The 21496-nt window shown below is 35.3% G+C and overlaps 3 protein-coding genes and 1 long non-coding RNA gene across 9 annotated transcripts; all 4 read right to left on the bottom strand.

The window, feature by feature from the left end:
• Positions 1-3050: 3050 nt before the first annotated feature.
• Positions 3051-4393, bottom strand: LOC122594833. Of its 2 annotated transcripts, XR_006323116.1 has the most exons (4): positions 4263-4393; positions 3839-3962; positions 3598-3697; positions 3051-3198 (listed from the first exon to the last, which is right to left on the bottom strand). It is a non-coding gene; the product is annotated as an uncharacterized LOC122594833 (long non-coding RNA). The 2 variants fall into 2 exon arrangements; XR_006323115.1 differs by lacking the exon at positions 4263-4393 and having other exon boundaries at positions 3839-4047.
• A 179-nt stretch (positions 4394-4572) lies between these two features.
• On the bottom strand, positions 4573-10532 carry LOC122595386 (receptor-like protein 9DC3). Its single transcript, XM_043767737.1, has 4 exons — positions 10355-10532; positions 10264-10280; positions 8069-8164; positions 4573-5616 (listed from the first exon to the last, which is right to left on the bottom strand). The coding sequence occupies exons 1-4, from the start codon at positions 10530-10532 to the stop codon at positions 4573-4575; spliced, it is 1335 nt and encodes a 444-aa protein (XP_043623672.1).
• On the bottom strand, positions 7775-15601 carry LOC122597722 (protein GAMETE CELL DEFECTIVE 1, mitochondrial). Of its 5 annotated transcripts, XR_006323447.1 has the most exons (7): positions 15485-15601; positions 13996-14473; positions 13325-13514; positions 12969-13245; positions 10355-10623; positions 10010-10145; positions 7775-8164 (listed from the first exon to the last, which is right to left on the bottom strand). XR_006323447.1 is itself a non-coding variant. In XM_043770288.1 (4 exons), the coding sequence occupies exons 1-4, from the start codon at positions 15504-15506 to the stop codon at positions 13045-13047; spliced, it is 891 nt and encodes a 296-aa protein (XP_043626223.1). In that variant the 5' UTR covers positions 15507-15601; the 3' UTR covers positions 12877-13044. The 5 variants fall into 5 exon arrangements, 1 of the variants encoding a protein (XP_043626223.1); XR_006323448.1 differs by having other exon boundaries at positions 10006-10623; XR_006323446.1 differs by having other exon boundaries at positions 10010-10623.
• Positions 15602-20395: 4794 nt separating this feature from the next.
• Positions 20396-21253, bottom strand: LOC122595385. The gene has a single exon (XM_043767736.1). The coding sequence runs from the start codon at positions 21251-21253 to the stop codon at positions 20396-20398; it is 858 nt and encodes a 285-aa protein (XP_043623671.1).
• Between the last annotated feature and the right edge of the window lie 243 nt (positions 21254-21496).

Here is a 21496-nt window from a genome sequence, read left to right as displayed (position 1 = left end):
AAGTACTAGTTAGTTGGACTTGAGAGTTTATGCAAAGGATACACGAGTTGTGAATATTTGTAGAATGAACGAAAGTCAAACTTTAAAATGGAACTTAATAATAAGAATAATTATGTTGGTCAAATTGGCGTAACTAAGATGAAGACATTATTTTAATGGAAAACACGTTCAAAAAAAAACATTAATGGAAATCATAAACTTCATATGTTAAACATTAAATAGATTATGTATAAGTTTATGTCCATATTTTAGTCTAGCATTAAATATTTTCACAAACACATCAAATCAATTAAGTTCATCCCCCGGTCATGACTCATGACAAATTACCAGTAAGCTTTTGCTTTTAAATCTCGAGTATATTTGTGATTTTGTGTTATACGAGTATCAAACCATTTATACATAATCTAGTTATCTAAGGAAGGCATGTCCATGTACATGCTCCTCAAATCAATGGGGGCACACACCTTCACAAACACCTAAAATAAAAATAACAAAAAAGTAAGTGATAAAGAGGTATGGATCAATGTGGATTTAATCTGCTCAATCGAGATCATCAAAACGATTCCTCGCATTCTATGCAACGTTTTGTTTCGGCCCATAAGCACATATTTCCATATTCACTCTAGTAACAATTGTTCAGATCCTTTGATAATTATTAGAAATTTACAAGTTTTATGTTTTAATATAAGGTTTCATCTCATTTGTGTATATACGCTAAATTTTTTTCGAAAATATTAGATTATCTCAATAAACTCCACTTAAGTGGGTTGGCCAGGGATATCTTCTAAATCCACTATGTGGGCCCGGAGGTGAGTTTTCCCCAAGGTCTCGGGTTCAAGTTTTGGGTTTCTCATCTCAAGGTATTTTCCATGAGTAGGGGGTTGGAGGTCCAGCGAATTATTGGTTAAAATTGTCTCCAACACGTCTGAATCGAAACTAACTTTACAACAAAAAAAAAAATTAGTTTCATCTCATTATGTTTTAATATAAGGTTTCGTCTCCATATTTACATACATATATTGAGTATATCTTTGTGGGTTAGCCGCTGATACATCCTGTATATATACCCTGCTAATACTTTGAGGGCATATCAGAACCTAGATCCACTTGGTGATTTAGATAAATTGGAAAGTGTACTCATTGTTAATTGTGAATATGTTCGTTATATGATCGCTTGGTTATTGAACCAAGGTTAGAAGTTTGTTATACGATCGTTTGGTTATTGAACCAAGGTTAGAAGTTTGTTATATGATTGTTTGGTTATTAAACCAAGGTTATAAGTTCGTTATACGATCGTTTGGTTGTTATTGAACCAAGGTTATAAGTTCGTTATATGGTCATTTGTTTAATGAATCAAGGTTATATGTTCGTTATATGATCATTTTATGATCAAATCAAGGTTTCAAGGTTATATGATAATTTATTGATCAAATCAAGGTTTCAAGGTTATGTGATCATTTATTCACCCAATCAAGGTTGTATGATCGTTTTATGTTCGTATCAAGGTTATATGATCATTTATGTTCGTTGTTGTAAACTGTTGATCGTATGAACATGTTATGTGATTCTACGAACTTACCAACCTAGTGTTGACGTTTTTGAGTATCTTTTCAGGTATAAGAGAAATCGCTTGCAAGCTAGGAGTTGATGCCTATAGATGGACCTAGGATCGTTTGATTGCATTCTAGATCTTTAGACTCGGCACGATGCCTCGGTTTGTTTCCCTTTTATGAGATTTGTATATTGTATTTTGACTCGTGTATGACAACTTGTAGTCTTGTATGAACATAATATAGTTTCTTTGAGTAATATCTATTTGGAAGCTCGTTTCAGTTACATCTCATGTTTCCGCCACTGGTAGGATGTTAGACAAACACACCAGATGATTTAAATTCATCCTCCGGTCATGACTCATGACAAATTACCAGTAAGTTTTTGCTTTTAAATCTTGATATTGTTTAATTATCAAACTTGGCAAAAACCAACTAATAACAACTAGCACTTATTGTTTATAAATATCATGACAAGATTGAGTATATTTGTTATATCAAACAATTTTAACATAATCTAGTTATCTAAGGAAGGCATATCCATGTACATGCTCCTCAAATCAATGGGGGCACACACCTTCACAAATACTCACCTTAAACTAAAATAACAAAAAAGCAAGTGATGAAGAGGTATGGATCAATGTGGATTTCATCTGCTCAATCGATATCATCAAAACGATTCCTCGCTTTTTATGCAACGTTTTGTTTCAGCCCATAAAGCACACATTTCCATATTCAATCTAGTAACTATTGTTCAGATCCTTTGATAATTATTAGAAATTTACAACATAGTAAGTAAGTAAGTAATTCTCAATGCCGTCTTCCACAGGTTTTGGGTCCTGATACCGTCTTCGACGGTGTATGGGGAGGTTGATATGTAGACAGTCTTACTCCTACCAAAGGTAGAGAGGCTGCTTCCAGGTTCTACCATAGGTAGAAAAGGACTTCCAGCCTTGCTGGACATGAAGATCGAACCCATGACCTCTGTTTCCAGATGCATGAGCTCCAACCACTTATTCAACTAGACCTAGTTGGTTTAATATAAGGTATCATCTCATTTATGTGTATATATGCTAAATTTTCTCGAAAATATTAATCTATCTCTCTCAATATTAGAGAGATTATATACGGAGTTTGAATGCTCCAATATTTTTTAGTCTTTTTCACGTAAGTAAACATAATTAATCAGATTGCTATATTTTGATAACATTTCTTGATGTTCATAAATATATGTTTGACTTCTGTACCAGAGAATTGTAACTATTCATTTTACCAATATATGCGACATTACCTATTTTATAACCATGTATGTATGTAGCATACATGCCATTACTTCCGAAGTTATACCGTTGTTGGGTTAATTGGTTACAAATTGCATATTTGGATTTTAGTAATAATTTTAAGCACCACTACCTCTGTGTTAACATAGTTTCTGTTAGCAAAAAAAAAAACTGTTTAAGTTCATTCGAAACAACCTGATATGTTCCAAAACTACTTGCGTTGACTCATTACTCTCCCCTTCTGACCTGCCCACATCCCAAGTAACCTACTTCTTGGTTTAAGAGGATCTTCAGCTCATTTAACTGTTGGGTTTAATTGGGTCATTCACAAGTGACGGGTCACGGGTTCAGCATATGGGCCAGAAGATCTGCAAGTGAACAAGTCATGGGCCGTAGTTGTGAATCAATTCATGGGTTTAGCAGATTGTAATTTCCTTATTTATTCCTTCTGTTTCACATGTTTGATTAGAGTTCAATGAGCCAAAAGTAATGGGTTAATCTTCCTGGTTATTAGGAAGGTAACGGGTCTCCTGGATCATTTTTTTTGTTATTTTTATACACCACGTTTGTATTATGTAAGACTATTTAGCCTGTTTGTGTTCCTGAATAATGTACCCTTCTCTTTATCATACCGTTAGTATTTCAAGCCATATCTCTCATCCATATAGTCTTCATATTTACATACATATATTGAGTGTATCTAGTGTGACTGAGGGCCTGTGAAATCAACATTAACATGCATTTCAATTCAGGTAAAAAGAAATTACCCATATCAGTTTGTTCCTATGGTACCACCAATACTTGTTGACCCGACTTCACAGATTATCAAATTCTTTCTATGTGCTTTCTTATCACAAACACACGTACCTGATAATACAAAAACATGTATGGTAGCTCTCCTTGATTATGTCAACATAATGAAAACAGAACCATTGAAATGCTAAAATTTTGATAATAACATACAAAATACTAAAGCAAACTAAAAAAATAAAAATAGAAGAATGAAACCTGAAAAGCCTGTGGCTGCTTTATTAGTACATGACTCTCCATCTCTCCTATAGTGGTTTATCTGTACATGACTTTAGTTGGCTGCTTCATAACTTTTTAATCTTCACATTCTACCAGCTTGTTTCTGTAGCAGAGTCCATTTGGCTTTACAAAATAGAATACTTACTGATAAATTTTTTAGCAAAACACACTACCATTCAAGCCCAATTCTTCTCTTTGGTGATTTTTAGGAACAGTCCAAAACCAATGTTTTACTTCACAAAAGAAAACAATTGTAGTTTACCAGATTATTGTATGCATCTTTTCGTTTGTTACTACTTACTACCATTCTAATTCACCATTCATATATTCCTACGCGATATAATTGCTTCAGGGACTTTAACTTGCAATTTATTATTTTTTTATAAAGTTGAAGATAAAATACCTGTCCAAAAGATTTACAAGTGCCAAGTTTCTCAGACGAGTCTGGTTTTTGTCTGAAACAACAAAGTCAAGTTTATTTCTATAAGCAACTTAAACATAAAGATAGACAATCATATTTCAAGGTTAAAAACAGTATCTAATGTGACAGAAACAATATATGCTCAAAAGAGCCTAGAAATATGAAACTGCATATAATCCTTCTAAAGGTCTGAGTCCACCTAAGAAGTCTCCACAATTATGATTAGAAATGAAAATTGTCTTGCAAAATATGGTGAAAAAGAAAAACATGTGCAGTACATATCTTTTATATTTCATTTTCCTATATATACGTATCTTTTTTTGTTTCGCCTTTTTAAGATCATTTGCTCCAGAGCATCGGCAATTGCATTGAACCACAATGGTCTTCTAGTTGACAACATGAGATATCCAAAAAGCGCCCCACATCCGTATCCCAACATCACCACTCTCCATGTAAACCCACTATCTTCATCATCATCTCCATGATCACCTTCAAGTTGTGGATCATGTAGATTATCATTACACTTTTTGGGCAATGGAACCCCACAGAGATTCGGATTCCCATCAAATGAGTCCTCTTGAAATGTCTTGAGCTGATTTCCTACTGGAATGACCCCCACGAGATGGTTTTGCGAGAGATTTAAGAACTCAATGAACATCAAGTCTGCAAGACTTTGAGGGATCTTTCCTATAAGTTGGTTACAAGATAGGTCTAAGGATTCAATTTCTGATAGTTTTCCAAGTGTATGTGGGATTTGACCGGTGAGGCTGTTATGGGATAAGTCAAGCACTACCAATGAGCTAAGATTTCCTAAGATGTCTGGGATCTCCCCAACAAAATTGTTGTGTGATATACAAATAATTGTATAACTAACATAAAGTTGCGTAAAAACTTGCTCCACACCTTTTATAGTAACAACGAATGAGTAAAACTGGCGACCCACGGACAAATATTTTGCTGGTGTACTCTTATTTACAACATTCTTCATGGCATTAAAATTCTGAAAATATATTATTGGGAGTTGGCCTTCAAACCCATTATGAGATAAGTCGATAACTTGGAGAGTTGGAAATCTCAATCCAACGGTCGAAGATGGTACAATTTGTCCATGAAATCTGTTTGACTTGAGAACAAGAACTTGTAGATTTGGAAGAGATTCTAACCAGTGAGGGAATGTTCCATTTAAGTGGTTGTTTCCTATATCAACTACTTTCAAGGATTGGCATTTGGACAAGGAACTTGGCACCTCGCCTTCAAATTGATTTTCATTCAAAATAAGCCCTTCTAGCGCTCCACGGTTCTTGTTTACATGAGGTTCCTTGAAAACGATTTGTCGCTAGGTTTATCATTAGAAGAGATGAGATGATATTTCCAAAGCATTGTGGAATCTTTCCACCAAATCTATTACTTGACAGATCTAAATAAACTAGATTGTTCATGTTGCAGATTGATGGAGGGATGGTCCCTGAATGAGGTTGGACTGTAGATGTACTTGCCCTAGCCCATACCATTGAAACTGAGGCCATCAAAATGTTTGTTAGCAAGTGATAATCTCTTGATAGAGATGGTAGCGTTAACTCTGGGCAGTGGACCAATGAGGTTAGCGTTTAGTGACAAGTCAAGATTTTCTAAATACTGAAGACTGAGGATGTTACCAGGTAATTTCCCTTTCAAACTAGTATTTCTAAGATCCAGTGTTTTTAAAGAGGAAGAGATATTAAGATAACTTGGTACCAAACCTATACTAAGCCTGAGGTCTCTGATAAGAGTAGAATTTTGAAGGAGTTTGGAGGTGAGGAAGGTTAAAGAGTGACGTGTTAGGGTGGAGAGTACCTTGTGGCATGCCACAACTAAGATCGAGCGCGATAACGTTACCAGTGGAGTGGTTGCAAGTGACTCCATCCCAATAACAGCAATCTGTTGTATGTGTGTTCCAATTCATCGTAATTGGGTAGTAACTTTCATAACATGGGGTATCGTATGAGGAAGAAAAGTTGAAAGATGAAAGGCTTCTTTTAAAGAGAAGCAAAGAGGAGCATTGATGAGTAGTAAGAGGATGAAGCAAAAGATATGAAAAACGAAATGAAAACGAAAATATAGCAAATAAGCAGATTCGAGTTACTCATTCTCTGTCAATTTATTGCAAGTGAATATATATAGTTATATACACACAGTACATTACTGATATAAGTAGCAAGTAGCTGCTCAATTTCACACACAACCTTTAAGTCTAAGCGTGACAATCGGGTTATTCAGTTGGTAGGAGTAGGACTAAACATTGTTGTCTCGTTATGAAAGTTGTTTGAGGAAATGTCTAGCAGACATATTATATTAGATCATTAACTACTGGTCAAAGTTATCATCTTCATATAATTGAGCTGCACAAACATTTCACATCAAAGACTAGTTACCAAATCCATGATCACATTATATATCCTGTGAATTTGTGACCATATCTTGTTTTAACTTGAAAAACATGGGCGACGAGTGACACCCTATGCAATGATATATAATACTAGAATAAACAACAACAAAGTAAATGTGTATTTCATGGTGTTGCAATCATACAAAGGCTTTGCATAATGGATTTTGGAAGTCCTTGCACGGGTTTGGTTAATCGTTCTTGTATGGTCTTCAAACGGCTGCATCCGACTTTCTGAGCCGACCAACTCGGACAAATTTACATCTACATATCCTAGTAATTCTAATTAGAACGAGGTTTAAAAACCTTTAAAAATGGTTAAAGAAAGCCCCACATTATTATAAATTCAAATTATCATCATATATCATGGCATGAAGAAAGGTTAGATGTTGGAAGAAACTTCTTTATAAACATGTTGACCGTGACTTTTAAAGTAATTACAAACTACTACTGCAAGGACTTTTCTTGGTGTAGAATTTTCAAGTAAACCTTTCTTGGTCTAAAACAAGTTCATTTTGTATGCATTCTAAGATTTTGAAAATATACATTGAAAAATCATTTAAAATTAGGGATCGAGTCAAAAACATGTTATTGCTCCAGAACTTTAACTCAGAAATACACCTGTTACAATTGTCTGCGACCATCGACATCCGCAACTTATCTCAACCTTGCACAAAGAAAAAGAAGAAAAGAAAAAAAACAACAGCAGTATGGGGTGATTAGCAATTGTAGGGTTGTACCAAGTTTAGTATAGGTAAGGTTTTGCAAACATATTTCTCAGACTAGATAGGCAAAGAACACACCAGTGTTTTATGCGCGCAATCATATGCTCTTCAACATTAAAAGATGAAACAAGAAAGTATACACAGAAATTCCAGGATTTCAAAAAAGTATAGGAAGCATACTTCTGCTGTTCTGCAAAACAAGCAGCAGACATACGGTATATAATTTAACAAAGCTACAATGTTTATTATCATGAAAACACACAATCTGACTTGTCAGATCAGAGGTAAAACTGCAAAAACTTCCATAAACAAGAGAAGAAAGTACGTTCTTTGCAGACAAGACAAGAAACCCTATAGAAAATATATGTCATTTTAAACTAGGTTTTACACGGAGAAAGGGAACATGAGCGAATAAGTTTAGACCAGGAAATGGAATAGACCCTTGTTGACACTTCATGAAAGAAAAAAAAATAGAATACAGTAATCCCTCGATTCCATACAGCATCGTAACTTCACAGAAGAATCAGTTTGGCAAAGGTATTTTTAGCTTCTAATATAAAACCAAGCTATGTATCTTCAACGGAATTTCTGTCTGTATGGCAAGATGAGCAACAGCCAGATGAATAAACCTATTCCAGGACCTCATCGTAAGAATCCCTGTAAACAGGTCCTCTCCAGAACCGAATTTCAAGCAGTAACCCTATTCTAAGGCCTCGGCCAGCCAGCCAGTACAAATCCTGTAAGTAAGTCATTCAGTTCAGTAATTCATGATGCCAGATAGAAGAGTAGACAGACAAGTGGTGAAAACCGATAACTTCTGAGAAGTCTAAAGTTAAGTGACTGGGAAAAAGGCAAAAAGAAATTACATTAAATGACACAAATTCCCTTAACATTCAAAAACTGCAAGGTGCACCATTTATAGTGCATATACAGTTGGCCTACAGAGAAACAGCAGCAACATGATAATGCTCATGCAAATTTATAGACTAAAGTAACAAAACAAAGCAGTTTGCCAACTTTCAACAAAGGTGTCTTTCTCTCCCAAAACCTTAAAAACTAATGACAATCCCCAGTACACAGGATGAATATTATTTAGACTTGAAAAAACTAAAACTCTTGAAGCCCTAGTAAATTAATGAACCCTAATGAAGACTTTTGGTCAACGTTATAGCTATCATCCCCCAAAAAGAAATAAAGATCAGGCAGCCTAATGATCTGGTTAAACCCCTATGCACAAGATGTATTTTATTCCTTATGACTAAACCTGATTACTAAAGAGACAAGCCACGGTGGCCCACTGACAAATTTAACCTCATTCCCCTCACAAATGAGACACACCCAACTAATTAAGACATGTGGACCTCATTAGGCGGTCCAAAAGTTAGCCTTGATTATTCAAAAAAGTGCCAACTGTATATAAAGCGAAAAGGTGTAAACCATAAAAACACGATCCTACATTGCCTAGCATCGTATAATTTTAAAAATCCTAAACAGCATGTCTAATTCGGATCAACTAGCATTATCCGGCTCCCTAAGTGTAGTGAGGTGGGGTGTGGGTGGGTGTGGATGCATCTCTATAACTTCTCGCACGTATATTTTGTGTCTTTGTACCAAGACAAATAAGTTGTGTCAATATAAGTGTGAAAACATGGGTCAAAAAGGATGTGAATTTAGGACAAATGAAGTATAAAGACTTTCTAAACTCAACTTTGTCTCTTCTTTGATCTTTATCAAGTTATAGACTATGGACCCAAAAGAAGTCGTTTTGAATTGTAAAGTGTGTAGATATAAAGAAAAAAAAAGGAATCAAAGTGGACCTGAGTTGAGGCATGGGAACCACCCTTGTCATCCCATGTCTTTGGATTGGCATGGAACTTGATACAAGAGGAAACCTCGTCTGGTTAAGTACTCAAAGAAGAGTCGCGCATTGAATATGTTAATATTATGGGCACGATATAAAATATTAATTGTACTATTATATGTAAATGAACCTTTGGGGTGTCACACATAGATTAATATGGATGTGCAATGGCTAAAAACCCCTACAGCCTACCCACAAAGCACAATGGTTTACACTTTACAGTTCAAACAATTCATCACCAAACAGAAGCATAAAAGTAGAGGAAATAATTTAGACCCATTTACTTCTGATTAGGTCTTTTGAGGACCCAATGGGTAAAATAAAGATACCTAGGAAAAATGGGTCAAATCGTCAAAAGGTTGTAAAGTACAAGACCTATATTTAAAAGTTAACGGGAATATAACTTCTATACTTATAAACAATGGACTTACTAGGAAATTTGAAAATTTAAGACAAAAAGTTTCAATCAAACGTAAAACACACAGCTTGCATTTTTTAGTTTTAACGTCTGTATGAGGCTGCAAATATCAAGCAGCAATGTAAAGTCAGATTTAATATCTAGATTGATAAACAGAAGTATTAAAAACCTATAGATTAATAAAACGCGGTTATAAAAGTAGATTTTATGAAATATTACGATACATCATTGCTCGTCAAAACTCTGCCCCTTGCTACATCAAATATAAATATAAATCCGGACTTAAAAACTAATCGTACCCACCGATTTGGATCAATTGTCAACATGGCCTGAGGCACTGTGGTGTATGAAGAGTGTGCTTCCTGCTTCGATAAGTTGGCAGTATCCAGTATGAGAAACCACGTCAAAATAGGCGAGGAAAATGCCTAAAAACCCAAGTCTTGCAAAAGTTTCGAGTGATCGGTTTAGAAAAGTTCATCTAAAACATTAAAGGTATAAAAACTGAGCAAAGATTAAAGATGTGACTTGGCCACAATCAATTATTTGAAAGAACATACCTGTCCTATATCTGAAACTTCAGTTAAGTTAGAATACATTAAGAATATCGAAACTCATGAGTGCCATATCTACGGGTGGGATTACAACTACCTGATAATGCCAATGTATGTCGGCCACCAGCTGCAACTATGGATATCCTTAATCCTGGGTTCAATGCTACCAAACAGGGAAAAACCAAGAGCGGGTTCATCACCTGATGACTAGCTTTCAGCCGCTGGTTCAATCGATGATACACACCTTCAGGCTTCATCCCCAACTGCTTTACCATTAACACCAGTCGATAGCCCACCGGAGGATCTTGATCCTTGAGATCAAGAGCTTATTATAATACACTTGAAGTTTTGGTTATTGAATAGCTCCTGCAGCTTTGGCAGTCATTGGTTTAGACTTGAAATGACAGCTTTGGCGGTCAGTGATCACAAAGTGATTTTATAAGAAAGACTCCTGTTGGTTAATAGAAGTGTATCTCTCAAAAGATTTTTCTTTTATATACATGCATATATACATACATACATATATATATACATATATATATATATATCCATTCATTCTTTTCGACAAAACATTCATCCATGCTGATCATTCTTTTCTCCTGTCATACAATATTAGTGAATTTTTGCTAACAAGTACAGCTCATACTTTGTCTGAACAATTTTCAAAACTCTAATGCTATTATGCTTCATCACCAAGACCCACAGATATGATTATTTGCAGAGATGCATATATGTAATGTGTATCCGGCTATGGTCTGAACGGGCTATTCAAATTATAGTGTGACAAAGTCGTATTGCCTCATGCATCTCAGATTTTTCTAGGAATTGGCAGGCAAAATATCAATAAACGAGGCTTTATGCATTCTAGTGTATGCAGGAGTTACCCATTCTTATCCTGCATACACAAAGCACCATATGGTGCACTCTGCAGAGGTTTCATGTATCACGAGTTCAACTCGGGGAATATTTCAGCTCAGTAAATAGAAATTTAAAAACATTAATTAACTAACCTAAGTCATCTGATGTAGTTAAAGATATACAAACAGTAAGATTTTGACATTTTCATAGTTTTACATAAAATTTCAATTATACAATTGAACTCTGCCAATTTAGAATATAAGCTTACATGGTGTAATTCTACTAAAGGTAGCTAAATGTTATAGTTGGTGGTTTGGATAACCTGTCAAAATGGGTTCAGGTCAAAACAGGCACTTTTCTTGTAAGATATAGGCTCTTGACAGGTATTGTTGCTTACTATAATCTTAAGACACATTGAACCAAATTCTTGAACGTTTAATGCTTGTGACCATGCAAAAGCTTTACGTGCTTTCTTATAGACAAACTAAAAACCCAAGAAAACTTTAGTGCTACAGAACAACATGGAGAGCTAAAGTGTGTTTTACTTTTATGCAAAAGTCAATCTGATATCCATGATCGATAATTCTTTCAATGGAATTTTCATAATAATAAGAGTGAAATGAAGCTCATGGGCAGGCTAAAACATGCCCCAAATAGTTAACAGCAATCACCAGTATATCTCCAATCCTTCAGAGTATGTGGGGCAGTAGGTCAATTTCAAGTATTGTTCAAATGTTGGTGTTGGGTGCTTTATTATCTACAATGTATGTAAAAAAAGGAGTATAAGGGATTTTCATCAAAAGTCTAGATTACTTGAAGAATCATGCAAATTGGTCAAAAATATTGTTAGAAATAAGATTATTTAGATAAACATTAGAAGCTCTAAACAAACTCTTGACTGTTGAGACTGCCAATTGCTAGAGCTTCAACATGAAACAGCAAACTTTTATGTTTTTGTTTGAGCCATAATCTTTGTGGTCAGTCCTTGTATTTCAATGACTTCTATTTTGCTTCTCATAATCTCATCTATGGTATTTGATCTGCTTTAGCATAGATGGACCACCAAGGTGGGTGTGGAGTATATGTAGGGAGATATTTTCATTCCTTGTGTTTTTGCTTTGTATATACTGCTATGCAGTTTATAAGAGAAAATGATATTTTTATGTGTTTCTTTCTGGATACAATTTAATGGGACATATGTTCAAGGGGATAAATTTTTGCAGACTTCGTCATAGTATGTGCTGCGCTATTCAAAAAGGAGATAAGTAACTGTTGTTCATATGTCCAGGACCTGAACATTAGTTTGTGTGAATGGTTGTATAACATATTAGCAAGTATAGAATGGTTATATAATTGACAAATTACTCTATTATTATTTTAAGCCATGGCGACAGTCAAGATATAAGCTTCTGTTTTGCACTATGTGGACGTATGTCACAGTTCATGTGTATATGCAAGGGATCACATTGCCATTAAATCAAAGAATACTCATTATTTGTGTTGTACTGTTCATTTTGGAACTATGCTAGCAGCTGCGGTTATAGCACAAGGCAGAAATTTCAAGTGCAAAATTGTCGGGTCGTGTTGTGCTCATTTCCTAGCATTTGGTTGCTCATATTTGAAAATAAATGAAGCAGGGTAATCAGAAAACAGTCAAACTGTTTCATTGTCCAAATATAGAAGGCTGGATGATCAACAAACTACTGAGCGGGGATTTTATTTATTATTTCTTTTCATATGATGAGATAAACTGGATGCATATTATAGTAAAACTGATGCTCAAACTTAAAAGATAGGCTAAATAAATAAAGGTTAACAAGTGTACTAATAGAAAGTTGAGATAATTGCATTACCATTTCGAACAACTGGCGTTTTGAACCTTTTGAGAGATATCATAAGTATGTAGAAATAACAAGAAATCTCTATTCATCATCTTTTTGTGTTTCTGTTGGCAACTGGTATCTTGTCCTCATGAAACGGTTGAGTGGCTGGATCGGCAAGAGTAGGAGTTCTTGAAACACTCCCCTTATTACCTCTTCTTGCATTCGGTCCCAATTCTTCAATCATGTACTTCCATCCATCAATCGGTCTCCTCCGACTAAATATATGTTGCTTGATAAAGCTCGCTATCTGCATAATACCCAATATATAGGTAATTCAGCAAATTTCTTTAACTACATTGATTGATGAATAAAGAGTTGAAAAAAACCTGGAATTTACTGAAGGCAATTCGACGTTCATACTCTTGTTGAAGAATATCCTCTTCTCGTTGGGACATTTCCCAAATGTTCCCATCTGGACCCTTGGATGTTGTTTCCCACCCATCAGGCTTATTTTTCAAATCCCAAGAATCTTTTGTTTTCGAGTTATTCAAGTCACTGCTTCCAGACTCAAAAATCCTGCAAAAAAATTTCATTAACAAACTGAAGAAACTAAATTCCATTCCATGATTACGTCAGTATATCAAGCTGCATACAGAATGCCGTATCTAGTTGCAAGCTTCATTCCTCGCAAAGCATTATCTCTATAATGTCTATAGTTGATCCTTCATTCTTCTATTCCCTATGTTTCATTTAATGTAGGTATGCAGGAATATGAAGGCACGACACTAACGCCACTCTTGAAATGTAATAAAGATGCTATTCACAAGTCTGTGTAACCTCTTCATTTCCAGTATCCAATTCATTTCATGAACTGGTTCAAGATGGAAAATCGAAAACATTGTTACCCAAAAAATATATCCAAACTATTTCCATCAATTGTGCCAAATAACCTTAATATTAAATACATCTAAGGCCTATATCAAACAATTTCAATCAAGTTACACTAACTCGTCCAGTGAATTTGAAATATAGTAAGAAAAAAAGGGAGAGTGATTACTCGGAAGCGGTGTCAAGAAACCGGTCAAGATCATCACCAGTAACAGAATCACCCAATTTAGCCTCTTCCATCTTTTCGATCTCTTTAGCCCATAAACCCGCATGCACCCTTTGTTTCTGAACCCGATAATCCTTTTTCACATTCTCCAAACTATACAACGACTTCCCTTCTTCTTTCAACTTCATAAGTCTTTGTTTTTCTTCCTCTCTCTTACCTTTTTTTCTTCTCTGCTCCCAATTATCATCCATATCTTCCTTAAACGCCTTTATTTCCGGATCCAAAGCTTCCGGCGTATCAGAAATAGAGAAATTTACATCCGTTTCCCATGGTGCTCGGTTTTTTGCTGATAAATCTTCAGGAAGCCATGCTGTTTCCCACGCGTCGTTCCATTCATCTCTACCGCCACCGGCTTTGGTTGATAACCTCCGAAAATGATTTGCCGCAGTTGAACTTTTAATCATAGAGCGAAAACCTCGACCTATAACACCATTTATGAAAGTTTGATTATGATTAAAAAAATATATGATACGCATATATAAACAGTATGCATATATAAACAGAGGGGTGGGTTATTTATAGTACAAGCATTTAAAAAAGTACAAAAAGTACATGTGTAAGTTAACTTACACATGCTTGTTCCTTCCATCTCCGACCACCACCACCACCACCATCATCATCTCCGACCACCACCATAATCCTCCGGCGACGTTGGCCATCTCCGGCGAGACTTACACATGTGTAAGTTAACTTTCCGACGAGAATCAGGTTTGTTTTCGAGAGGATATGGTACGGGCCAGAGGCCCTCATCAGTTCTAAGCTGACCGTCAAGGGACGCATATGGGAATCGTATGGATTTAATGGGCGGCGATCCAAGATATGGTGACAGTTTGCTACGGTACCGGCGAAGCCCTTGATGTCGGCGTTGGCGCCGTGGTTGGGGTGGTCAGAGATGATGGTGGCTGGTGGTGGTTGTCTCGCGAAAACCCTAAAATGCTAAAAAAGTTGTACTTATTTACACATGTGTAAGTCTCGCCGGAGATGGTCGCCGTTGCCGGATGATCATGGTGGTGGTCGGAGATGATCATGGTGGTGGTGGTCGGAGATGGAAGGAAGAAGGAAGAAAAAGGAGGAAAAACCTTGTATTTTTTGTACTTTTTTAAACCCTTTGTACTAAAAATAACTTTCCTCTATAAACAGATATGCATATATAAACAGGTTTTAAAAGCTCATTGGGCCACTAGGGCAATAAAAATGTCTGTGATGCAACAGTGTACAAAATGTAAAATACGATATGCATAAATGAACAAATTTTGAAAGTTTATTGAGATTCTCTGATAAAATTTCGTAAGCGTTACACTAAGTAATCAATAATTCGTAGCTAGGCACACAATTTCACCCAATGACTTTATAATAATGAACACTAAATTAAAAAAATATATATACAAACTAATACAATAAATCAATAATAATGATAATAATGAAAACATACAGTAGCATGAGACGTGAACCATGATTGTCTTGAATTAGTACTATTCCGGTCGGCAATTGTCAGCGGCGCCGGCCGACGGAATCAGAAGAGAAGCGAGGTGTCTGAAAATGTGAAATGTTTTAGTTGTTGGGCCTTATATGAAATGGGCTGAAGCATATAGGGAATAGAGAAATATTTTTTACATTACTGGGCCCTATGCTGGATTGCTTTTCGTAGCTATGGTCCCATATTCTAATTTCTAAACTTCAGTACTTTAAATTCGATAATAATATGAATTACCAAAACTTTTCAACTTTAAATATAACAACATTAACAAAATGCAGAAACGACATTCAAAAACCCCAATTGTTTTCTAACTAAATCATTAAATAACTTTAAATGGTGTTACTAGCATCGTATTATCAAAATAATTAAATGAAATTCACAATCAACAATATGAAATGTCAACCGACACAATAAGTAGGTCTACTGAAAGCTACTAGTAAATAGGTAAGTAAAAGTCATATTTATTACATCATCAATAGCTACTCCATTTCTCAAAAATCTACTTACTCAATCAATGCCTAACCTAAGGGCATAACACAATTTCCACACAAAAAAAGTGTTAGCTTATAAAGCCGAGTAAAATAACAAGTTAGTATAACAAAAGGATTGTCAATTAAAAGCATTTCAACAAAAGCATCTCATGCATATATATTAGCACAATAATCAAAACAACCATATCTACTCAAATATGATAATCAAATCATACAATGTGCCTAGCAATTTTCAATTACTACTTTAGCCTTAACAACATAGCTACTTAAATCTTTCGAATTAGTAAAAAAAAAAACAGATAAAGAGATGTGGCAAGTCTTTTTGACTAGCGGCCTAACTAAGATCGCATCAGTCAATTCTAAGATGATTCCATATGGAAGTTTCAACATGTATACATGTTTCCATATGGAGGCTTCAACATGTATACAGACTGTAACATTCTGAACCTTTTTTTAATGGTTGACATGAGTTGTTAAGACAAGACTTCGTGTCCGTTAAGTCTCTAGGAGATTTAATGCTTATATGTGTTTAATGTGATATATGTGTAAGGCTTTAATGTCTTATTGATTTGTGTGTTAACGTATTTAAGATGTCAATATATATGTGCTTAATGTGTCGACAAGTATCCCCGTTAGCTAGTTTAAGCATTAAATGTGTAGATGTAAAGTTGAGGGGCCTAAGTGTGACCCTAGGAAAGTGTGTCCAGCAAATTAGGAGGTAATTAGACCTTAATCCATTTTCATTATTTAGTTCCAAACACATTCTTTCAACCCTAGGTCGCCCCCTCCCTTCCTTGCTCCATTATCGAGTGATTTTGATTGTTTCTTGGTGATTTGAAGAAGTTTGGATGAAAATCTTTCATTCTTATGATCATCTACATGTATTATTGTCATTTCCCTTTGATTCGATGTTCATTTGGTTTATTCTTATCATTTATCTCTGTTCATAAGGGTGGAATTGGATTTAATGGTGTTTTATAACCGATTTAAGTCATTTAGGGTGCCAAATTGATTGTATAAAGTGTGTGATAAATCCATGAATCAATTGATCATTTCATTGCATCAATAGACCCCCTAAAATGTTGTATTTTGATGTTCAAAAGTCGTTCATAGGGTTTGGGGTCGTTTGGGATTTCTTAGGGTAGACTTTGGAAGCCAAACAAAGTGTTTCTTGCTGATTTGAAGCTCAATGCGACGCACTGAATGTGGCCGAGGGTTTGGATGCATCTTGCACAATGCGATGCGTTCGGCATCTGAATTTGAAATGGGTATAACTTTCAAACTGAAACTCCGTTTTTGACAAATAAGCTATCACGAAATCGTGAGAAAGTCTACTATCTAATGGTAATGCTTTTAAAAGATGATTCTAATGTCATATTACCTAAAAGGTTGAGTTAGTGAGTTCCGTCGAGTTCTGTGAGCTCTAAAGTATTAATCGAATCTCTGACAGGTGTTACAAAGTCCTCCTATCATTGCTTTATAATAAGATATGTAAATGCTAGTTTCATAGTAGCTGTAACAAATACAACAAAGCCAAAAAGTCGTTTGAAGCTGTCATGTTATTTCCTTAGGTAGAAAAAGTCATGATTTGCTAGTTTTTAAACACATAAAATGTCATCTAATAAAGTTTGTTTTAAATTACATTAACCAATTACGAGTAAATATAGTTACTATATAATATTTGTAAACTATAGATTCAATCCATTGGTTGAAAATTTGAATACCTTTTTTGAAAGCTTGTTGTCTATACTTGACAAAGCAAAAGAGAGTTAGAAAAACTTGACCTTGGAGAAGTAGAATTGAAAGATGAAATTTGTTGAATTTGAATTATTTCGAGTTTGATTGTAGCAGCTTGAAGGGTCAAAAGGAACTTCGAAATACATTGGTTTTCTTATGTTGTAAGGTTTTACTTTGATGTTTGTATAAAGACATCAATATATGTTTGAAAGTTTGAAACTAATAAGTAAAAAACATACATTTTTGTCGAAGTAAAATATACTCTAAATATAAATGAGAATCGTATTCCTGATACTATTCGAGATCAAGAAAATTACAATATCGCATATATAAAGACTAGTAATCAAATAACAATCGAGTTAGTCATAATAACTTTGACTCTAACTTGTCATCTAATAGTTAAAAGATAGGTTGGAGTCAATGATGACTAGTCCAACTGGTCAAAGGCACCTCATGTTTTACTCAAGGTCTTGAGTTCGATCTTTAGGGATGACAAGTTTTGTGATTTTTTCCTCTAAATACTTGTAACGACCCATGGTAAACATCTCTTTGTCTAGGATATGTGTAAGGCTTTACCATTATATGGTGAGGTTTTCCCGATATCGAATACTGAATGTTAAAAAAAAAAAAGATAGGTTGGGACAAGTGAATCCCTTTCGATATACATGTTTAAAGTTTTTTTTACCAAAAAACAACTCCAATTGTGAGTCTGTGACTAGAGATTGGAGCTGCAGGGAACGAATCTGATAGTTAAGAATTGAGTTTATGGGTTTGTCATCGTACTATTTAGAACATCTCAAAACTCAAAAGTCATGATTAATCTCAAATTTTCCAATACACTAACTTAAAACTATAACAAACACTATTGGTATACTTTAAATGAAGCTTATGAATTATAGGTTATATTTTTGAAATATTTTTACTTACCCCTATACATCAATTATTTATAGAATCATGTTACCACTATTATCAGTCGTTGTTATTACCACTAGTATCTGCCACCATCACCATATTACGCGAATATCGTGTTAATAAATAAAAATATAAACCTATAAACAGAAATAAATTCTTTTATTAGTAGAATTAAAACAAACACATGCCCGGGCTTTTTGTTTACATCCCTCCCAAGCATGGGTTTAACTAAATACAAGTTGTCTTCTCAATAAAAATATAAATCGAGGGGGTTTATACAAAGCTTTTAGATTAAGTAGACTTTTTTTAGACTTTGGTTCTCTGTGATCTTTCGTAGGGGTTTTTGGCCTTGAGTCTCGAGAGGCCTAAACCGAGGGGGGATGTTACTCTTGTGTTTGTTCCTCAAAATGTCTGTCGGGGGACATGACCAATGAGAGTTTATCTAGAGGACTAGGTGTCTAGGACTAGTTTAATGGTTTGGAGAGCCGGTGGGAGGACTAGGAGTAGTATAGCTAGGCGGCCTAAGTTCCTTTTTTCCATAGGTTGTTTAAAAGTCGTTACTGCATTGGCCCAATCGGGCTCCTTTCAGGTGTTGTCATTTCTTATTTATATGTATATGTGTCTTGGTTGTTTCTCACTACTTGTTCGAGTTACTTATTAGTTTGCTACTTTTATGTTGTTTAATATGCCCAATATGGTTTGCTTCCGTATTTGTATGTGTATTGTCAAACGTGTTTCTAATATATCAGTAGGGCGCATGGTTGATACTCGTTCGACCCGCATAATAGCCAGACCCAGCAGACAAGTATTTTTTCTTTTCAGATTCTCGGCAGACAGGTATGATTTTCTAAACATTTCTCATTTTCCGTCTTGCAATCCTTTGTGGCCCGAGGTCCCTATGGAAGCAGTCTCTCTACCTTTGTGTAGAGATAAGATTATATACAGCTTACCTCCCACATACCCCGAGCAAGAATTGAGTCCTGTTGTTTCCCGATAAAAATATAGACACAAACACATCTCCTTCGCCGAACACGAATATACTACACTACGCCATCATTCCCCAAGGCACCATCTCCACCGCCAACACCATTATCATTGCCGTCATTGGTATCATCTATAATTTTGGTATTTAGATACTTGATAGCAACAACTAAATATATTTAATGATTTACATGTTTGTTCATAAGCATATGCATAAAACTTGACTAAGTCTACCCCAAACCCAACACCCTACATTAATCAAGCCTAACACAATTACAAACATACCTAAAGTATGTTTTCTTATCCTACTTCAATACAAATTGAATCACCCCAAAATAACACATAAACTCGTATTGACTTAAGTCCTCCCTTGCACATCCAATGGAGTATTGGTAAATGTTAGTCATTAGGCGTTATATTTTCCAAAGTTATCAATTGAAGGTTATTTTTTCGAATTTGAACCCAGGATCTCCGTAGAGGCAAAGCCAACCATACGAAGAACTCATTAACGGAGTTTCTGCTGTTTTGATTTAGTGTTAAAAACCTTAAGAAACTACATTTCACATAGATTTATAAGACTCTTTTCCTGTTAGAACCAAATGGTATAATCCCTAGCAAACTAATACAGGCATTACCTTCTTCTAAATAGCACATTCAAATTCAACTAATTGTTTTCCTTTTAAAAAACAAACATTACTGTAATAATATATTACAAACAGTAATAAATAAAAATAAAGTTATCATCTTAAAAAGGGTGTACATTTTTGCTCAACCCACCATTCACATTAGTAAAAAATCCCATTAACCCCGGCCGGTACGGTAAATACGACCGCCGTCGTTCCTCCTCCGTCCGCTCACCTTTTTGCTTCAAATAAACTTCATGCGCCGACGACCCCGTTGACTTTTTAACCTTGACTCCTTTCTTCACCGCCACAGCCTTCTTCCCCTTTCCTTCACCTTCTTCTTCAACGACGTCGTTTTGCTTCTTTTTCAATACTTTCTCACTTGACCCCCCAACGACGTCGTTTAACAAAGACATCTTCCCCTTATTATTATTATTATTAGGATTTTGTAAATACACATATGCATCTCGGCCGTCACTGTTACTCCGGTTCATTTCGTTCCTGAACCGCCACAGTTTAGAAAACCCGGTCGAGTTCGATTTGATGTTAATCTCCGCCGGTTCTTCCTTCGATATAGAAGAACAGATCGTTGATGATGTCGACGATGACGATGACGAAGACGGTGTTGACGGTGTTTCAATAAACACTTTGTTTACCGGAAGTTGACTTGTTAACCGGCTATCCCGGTCACCATATTCGTTTGATAATAACAAACTTTGATCAAATAGCGGAAATACCGGGCGAGTGTTACCGGATTTATCGGATTCGGTTGTAACAGATTCATCATTACCATCATCATTAACTACACACATAAATGTAAATTCTTCTTCATCAGAATCCGAATGATTATCTAATTGAAGCTTGTTTAAGCCTTCATTAACAACTGAGTCTGCTTTGTGATCATCGTTAACACCAAGGAGATCAACGGCTGGATGATTAGGAGGATTTGGATCATTGGATGGTGATGGATTTATTTCCATTTTTTGGGATATTTTTTTAGTGAGAGAGAGAGATATAGATACAGATTGTGTGTAAATATGAAAGAGTGAAAGAGAAAATAAATAAAAAGGAATAATGTTATAGATAGATGGAGATGGAAAGTGACGGCTAATATAGGTGGGGTGAAGGTGGGGTGGAGGTGGTTGGATATAGGACTAGGGTTGGGTAGTTGGGTTCATGAGTCAAAGTCAAGCAACTCTGACTTTTTAACTTTCATTTTTCAA

Source organism: Erigeron canadensis, chromosome 4 (genome assembly GCF_010389155.1).
Source record: "Erigeron canadensis isolate Cc75 chromosome 4, C_canadensis_v1, whole genome shotgun sequence".
Taxonomy (NCBI): Eukaryota; Viridiplantae; Streptophyta; class Magnoliopsida; order Asterales; family Asteraceae; genus Erigeron; species Erigeron canadensis.
This window is presented reverse-complemented; position numbering and strand designations above follow the sequence as displayed.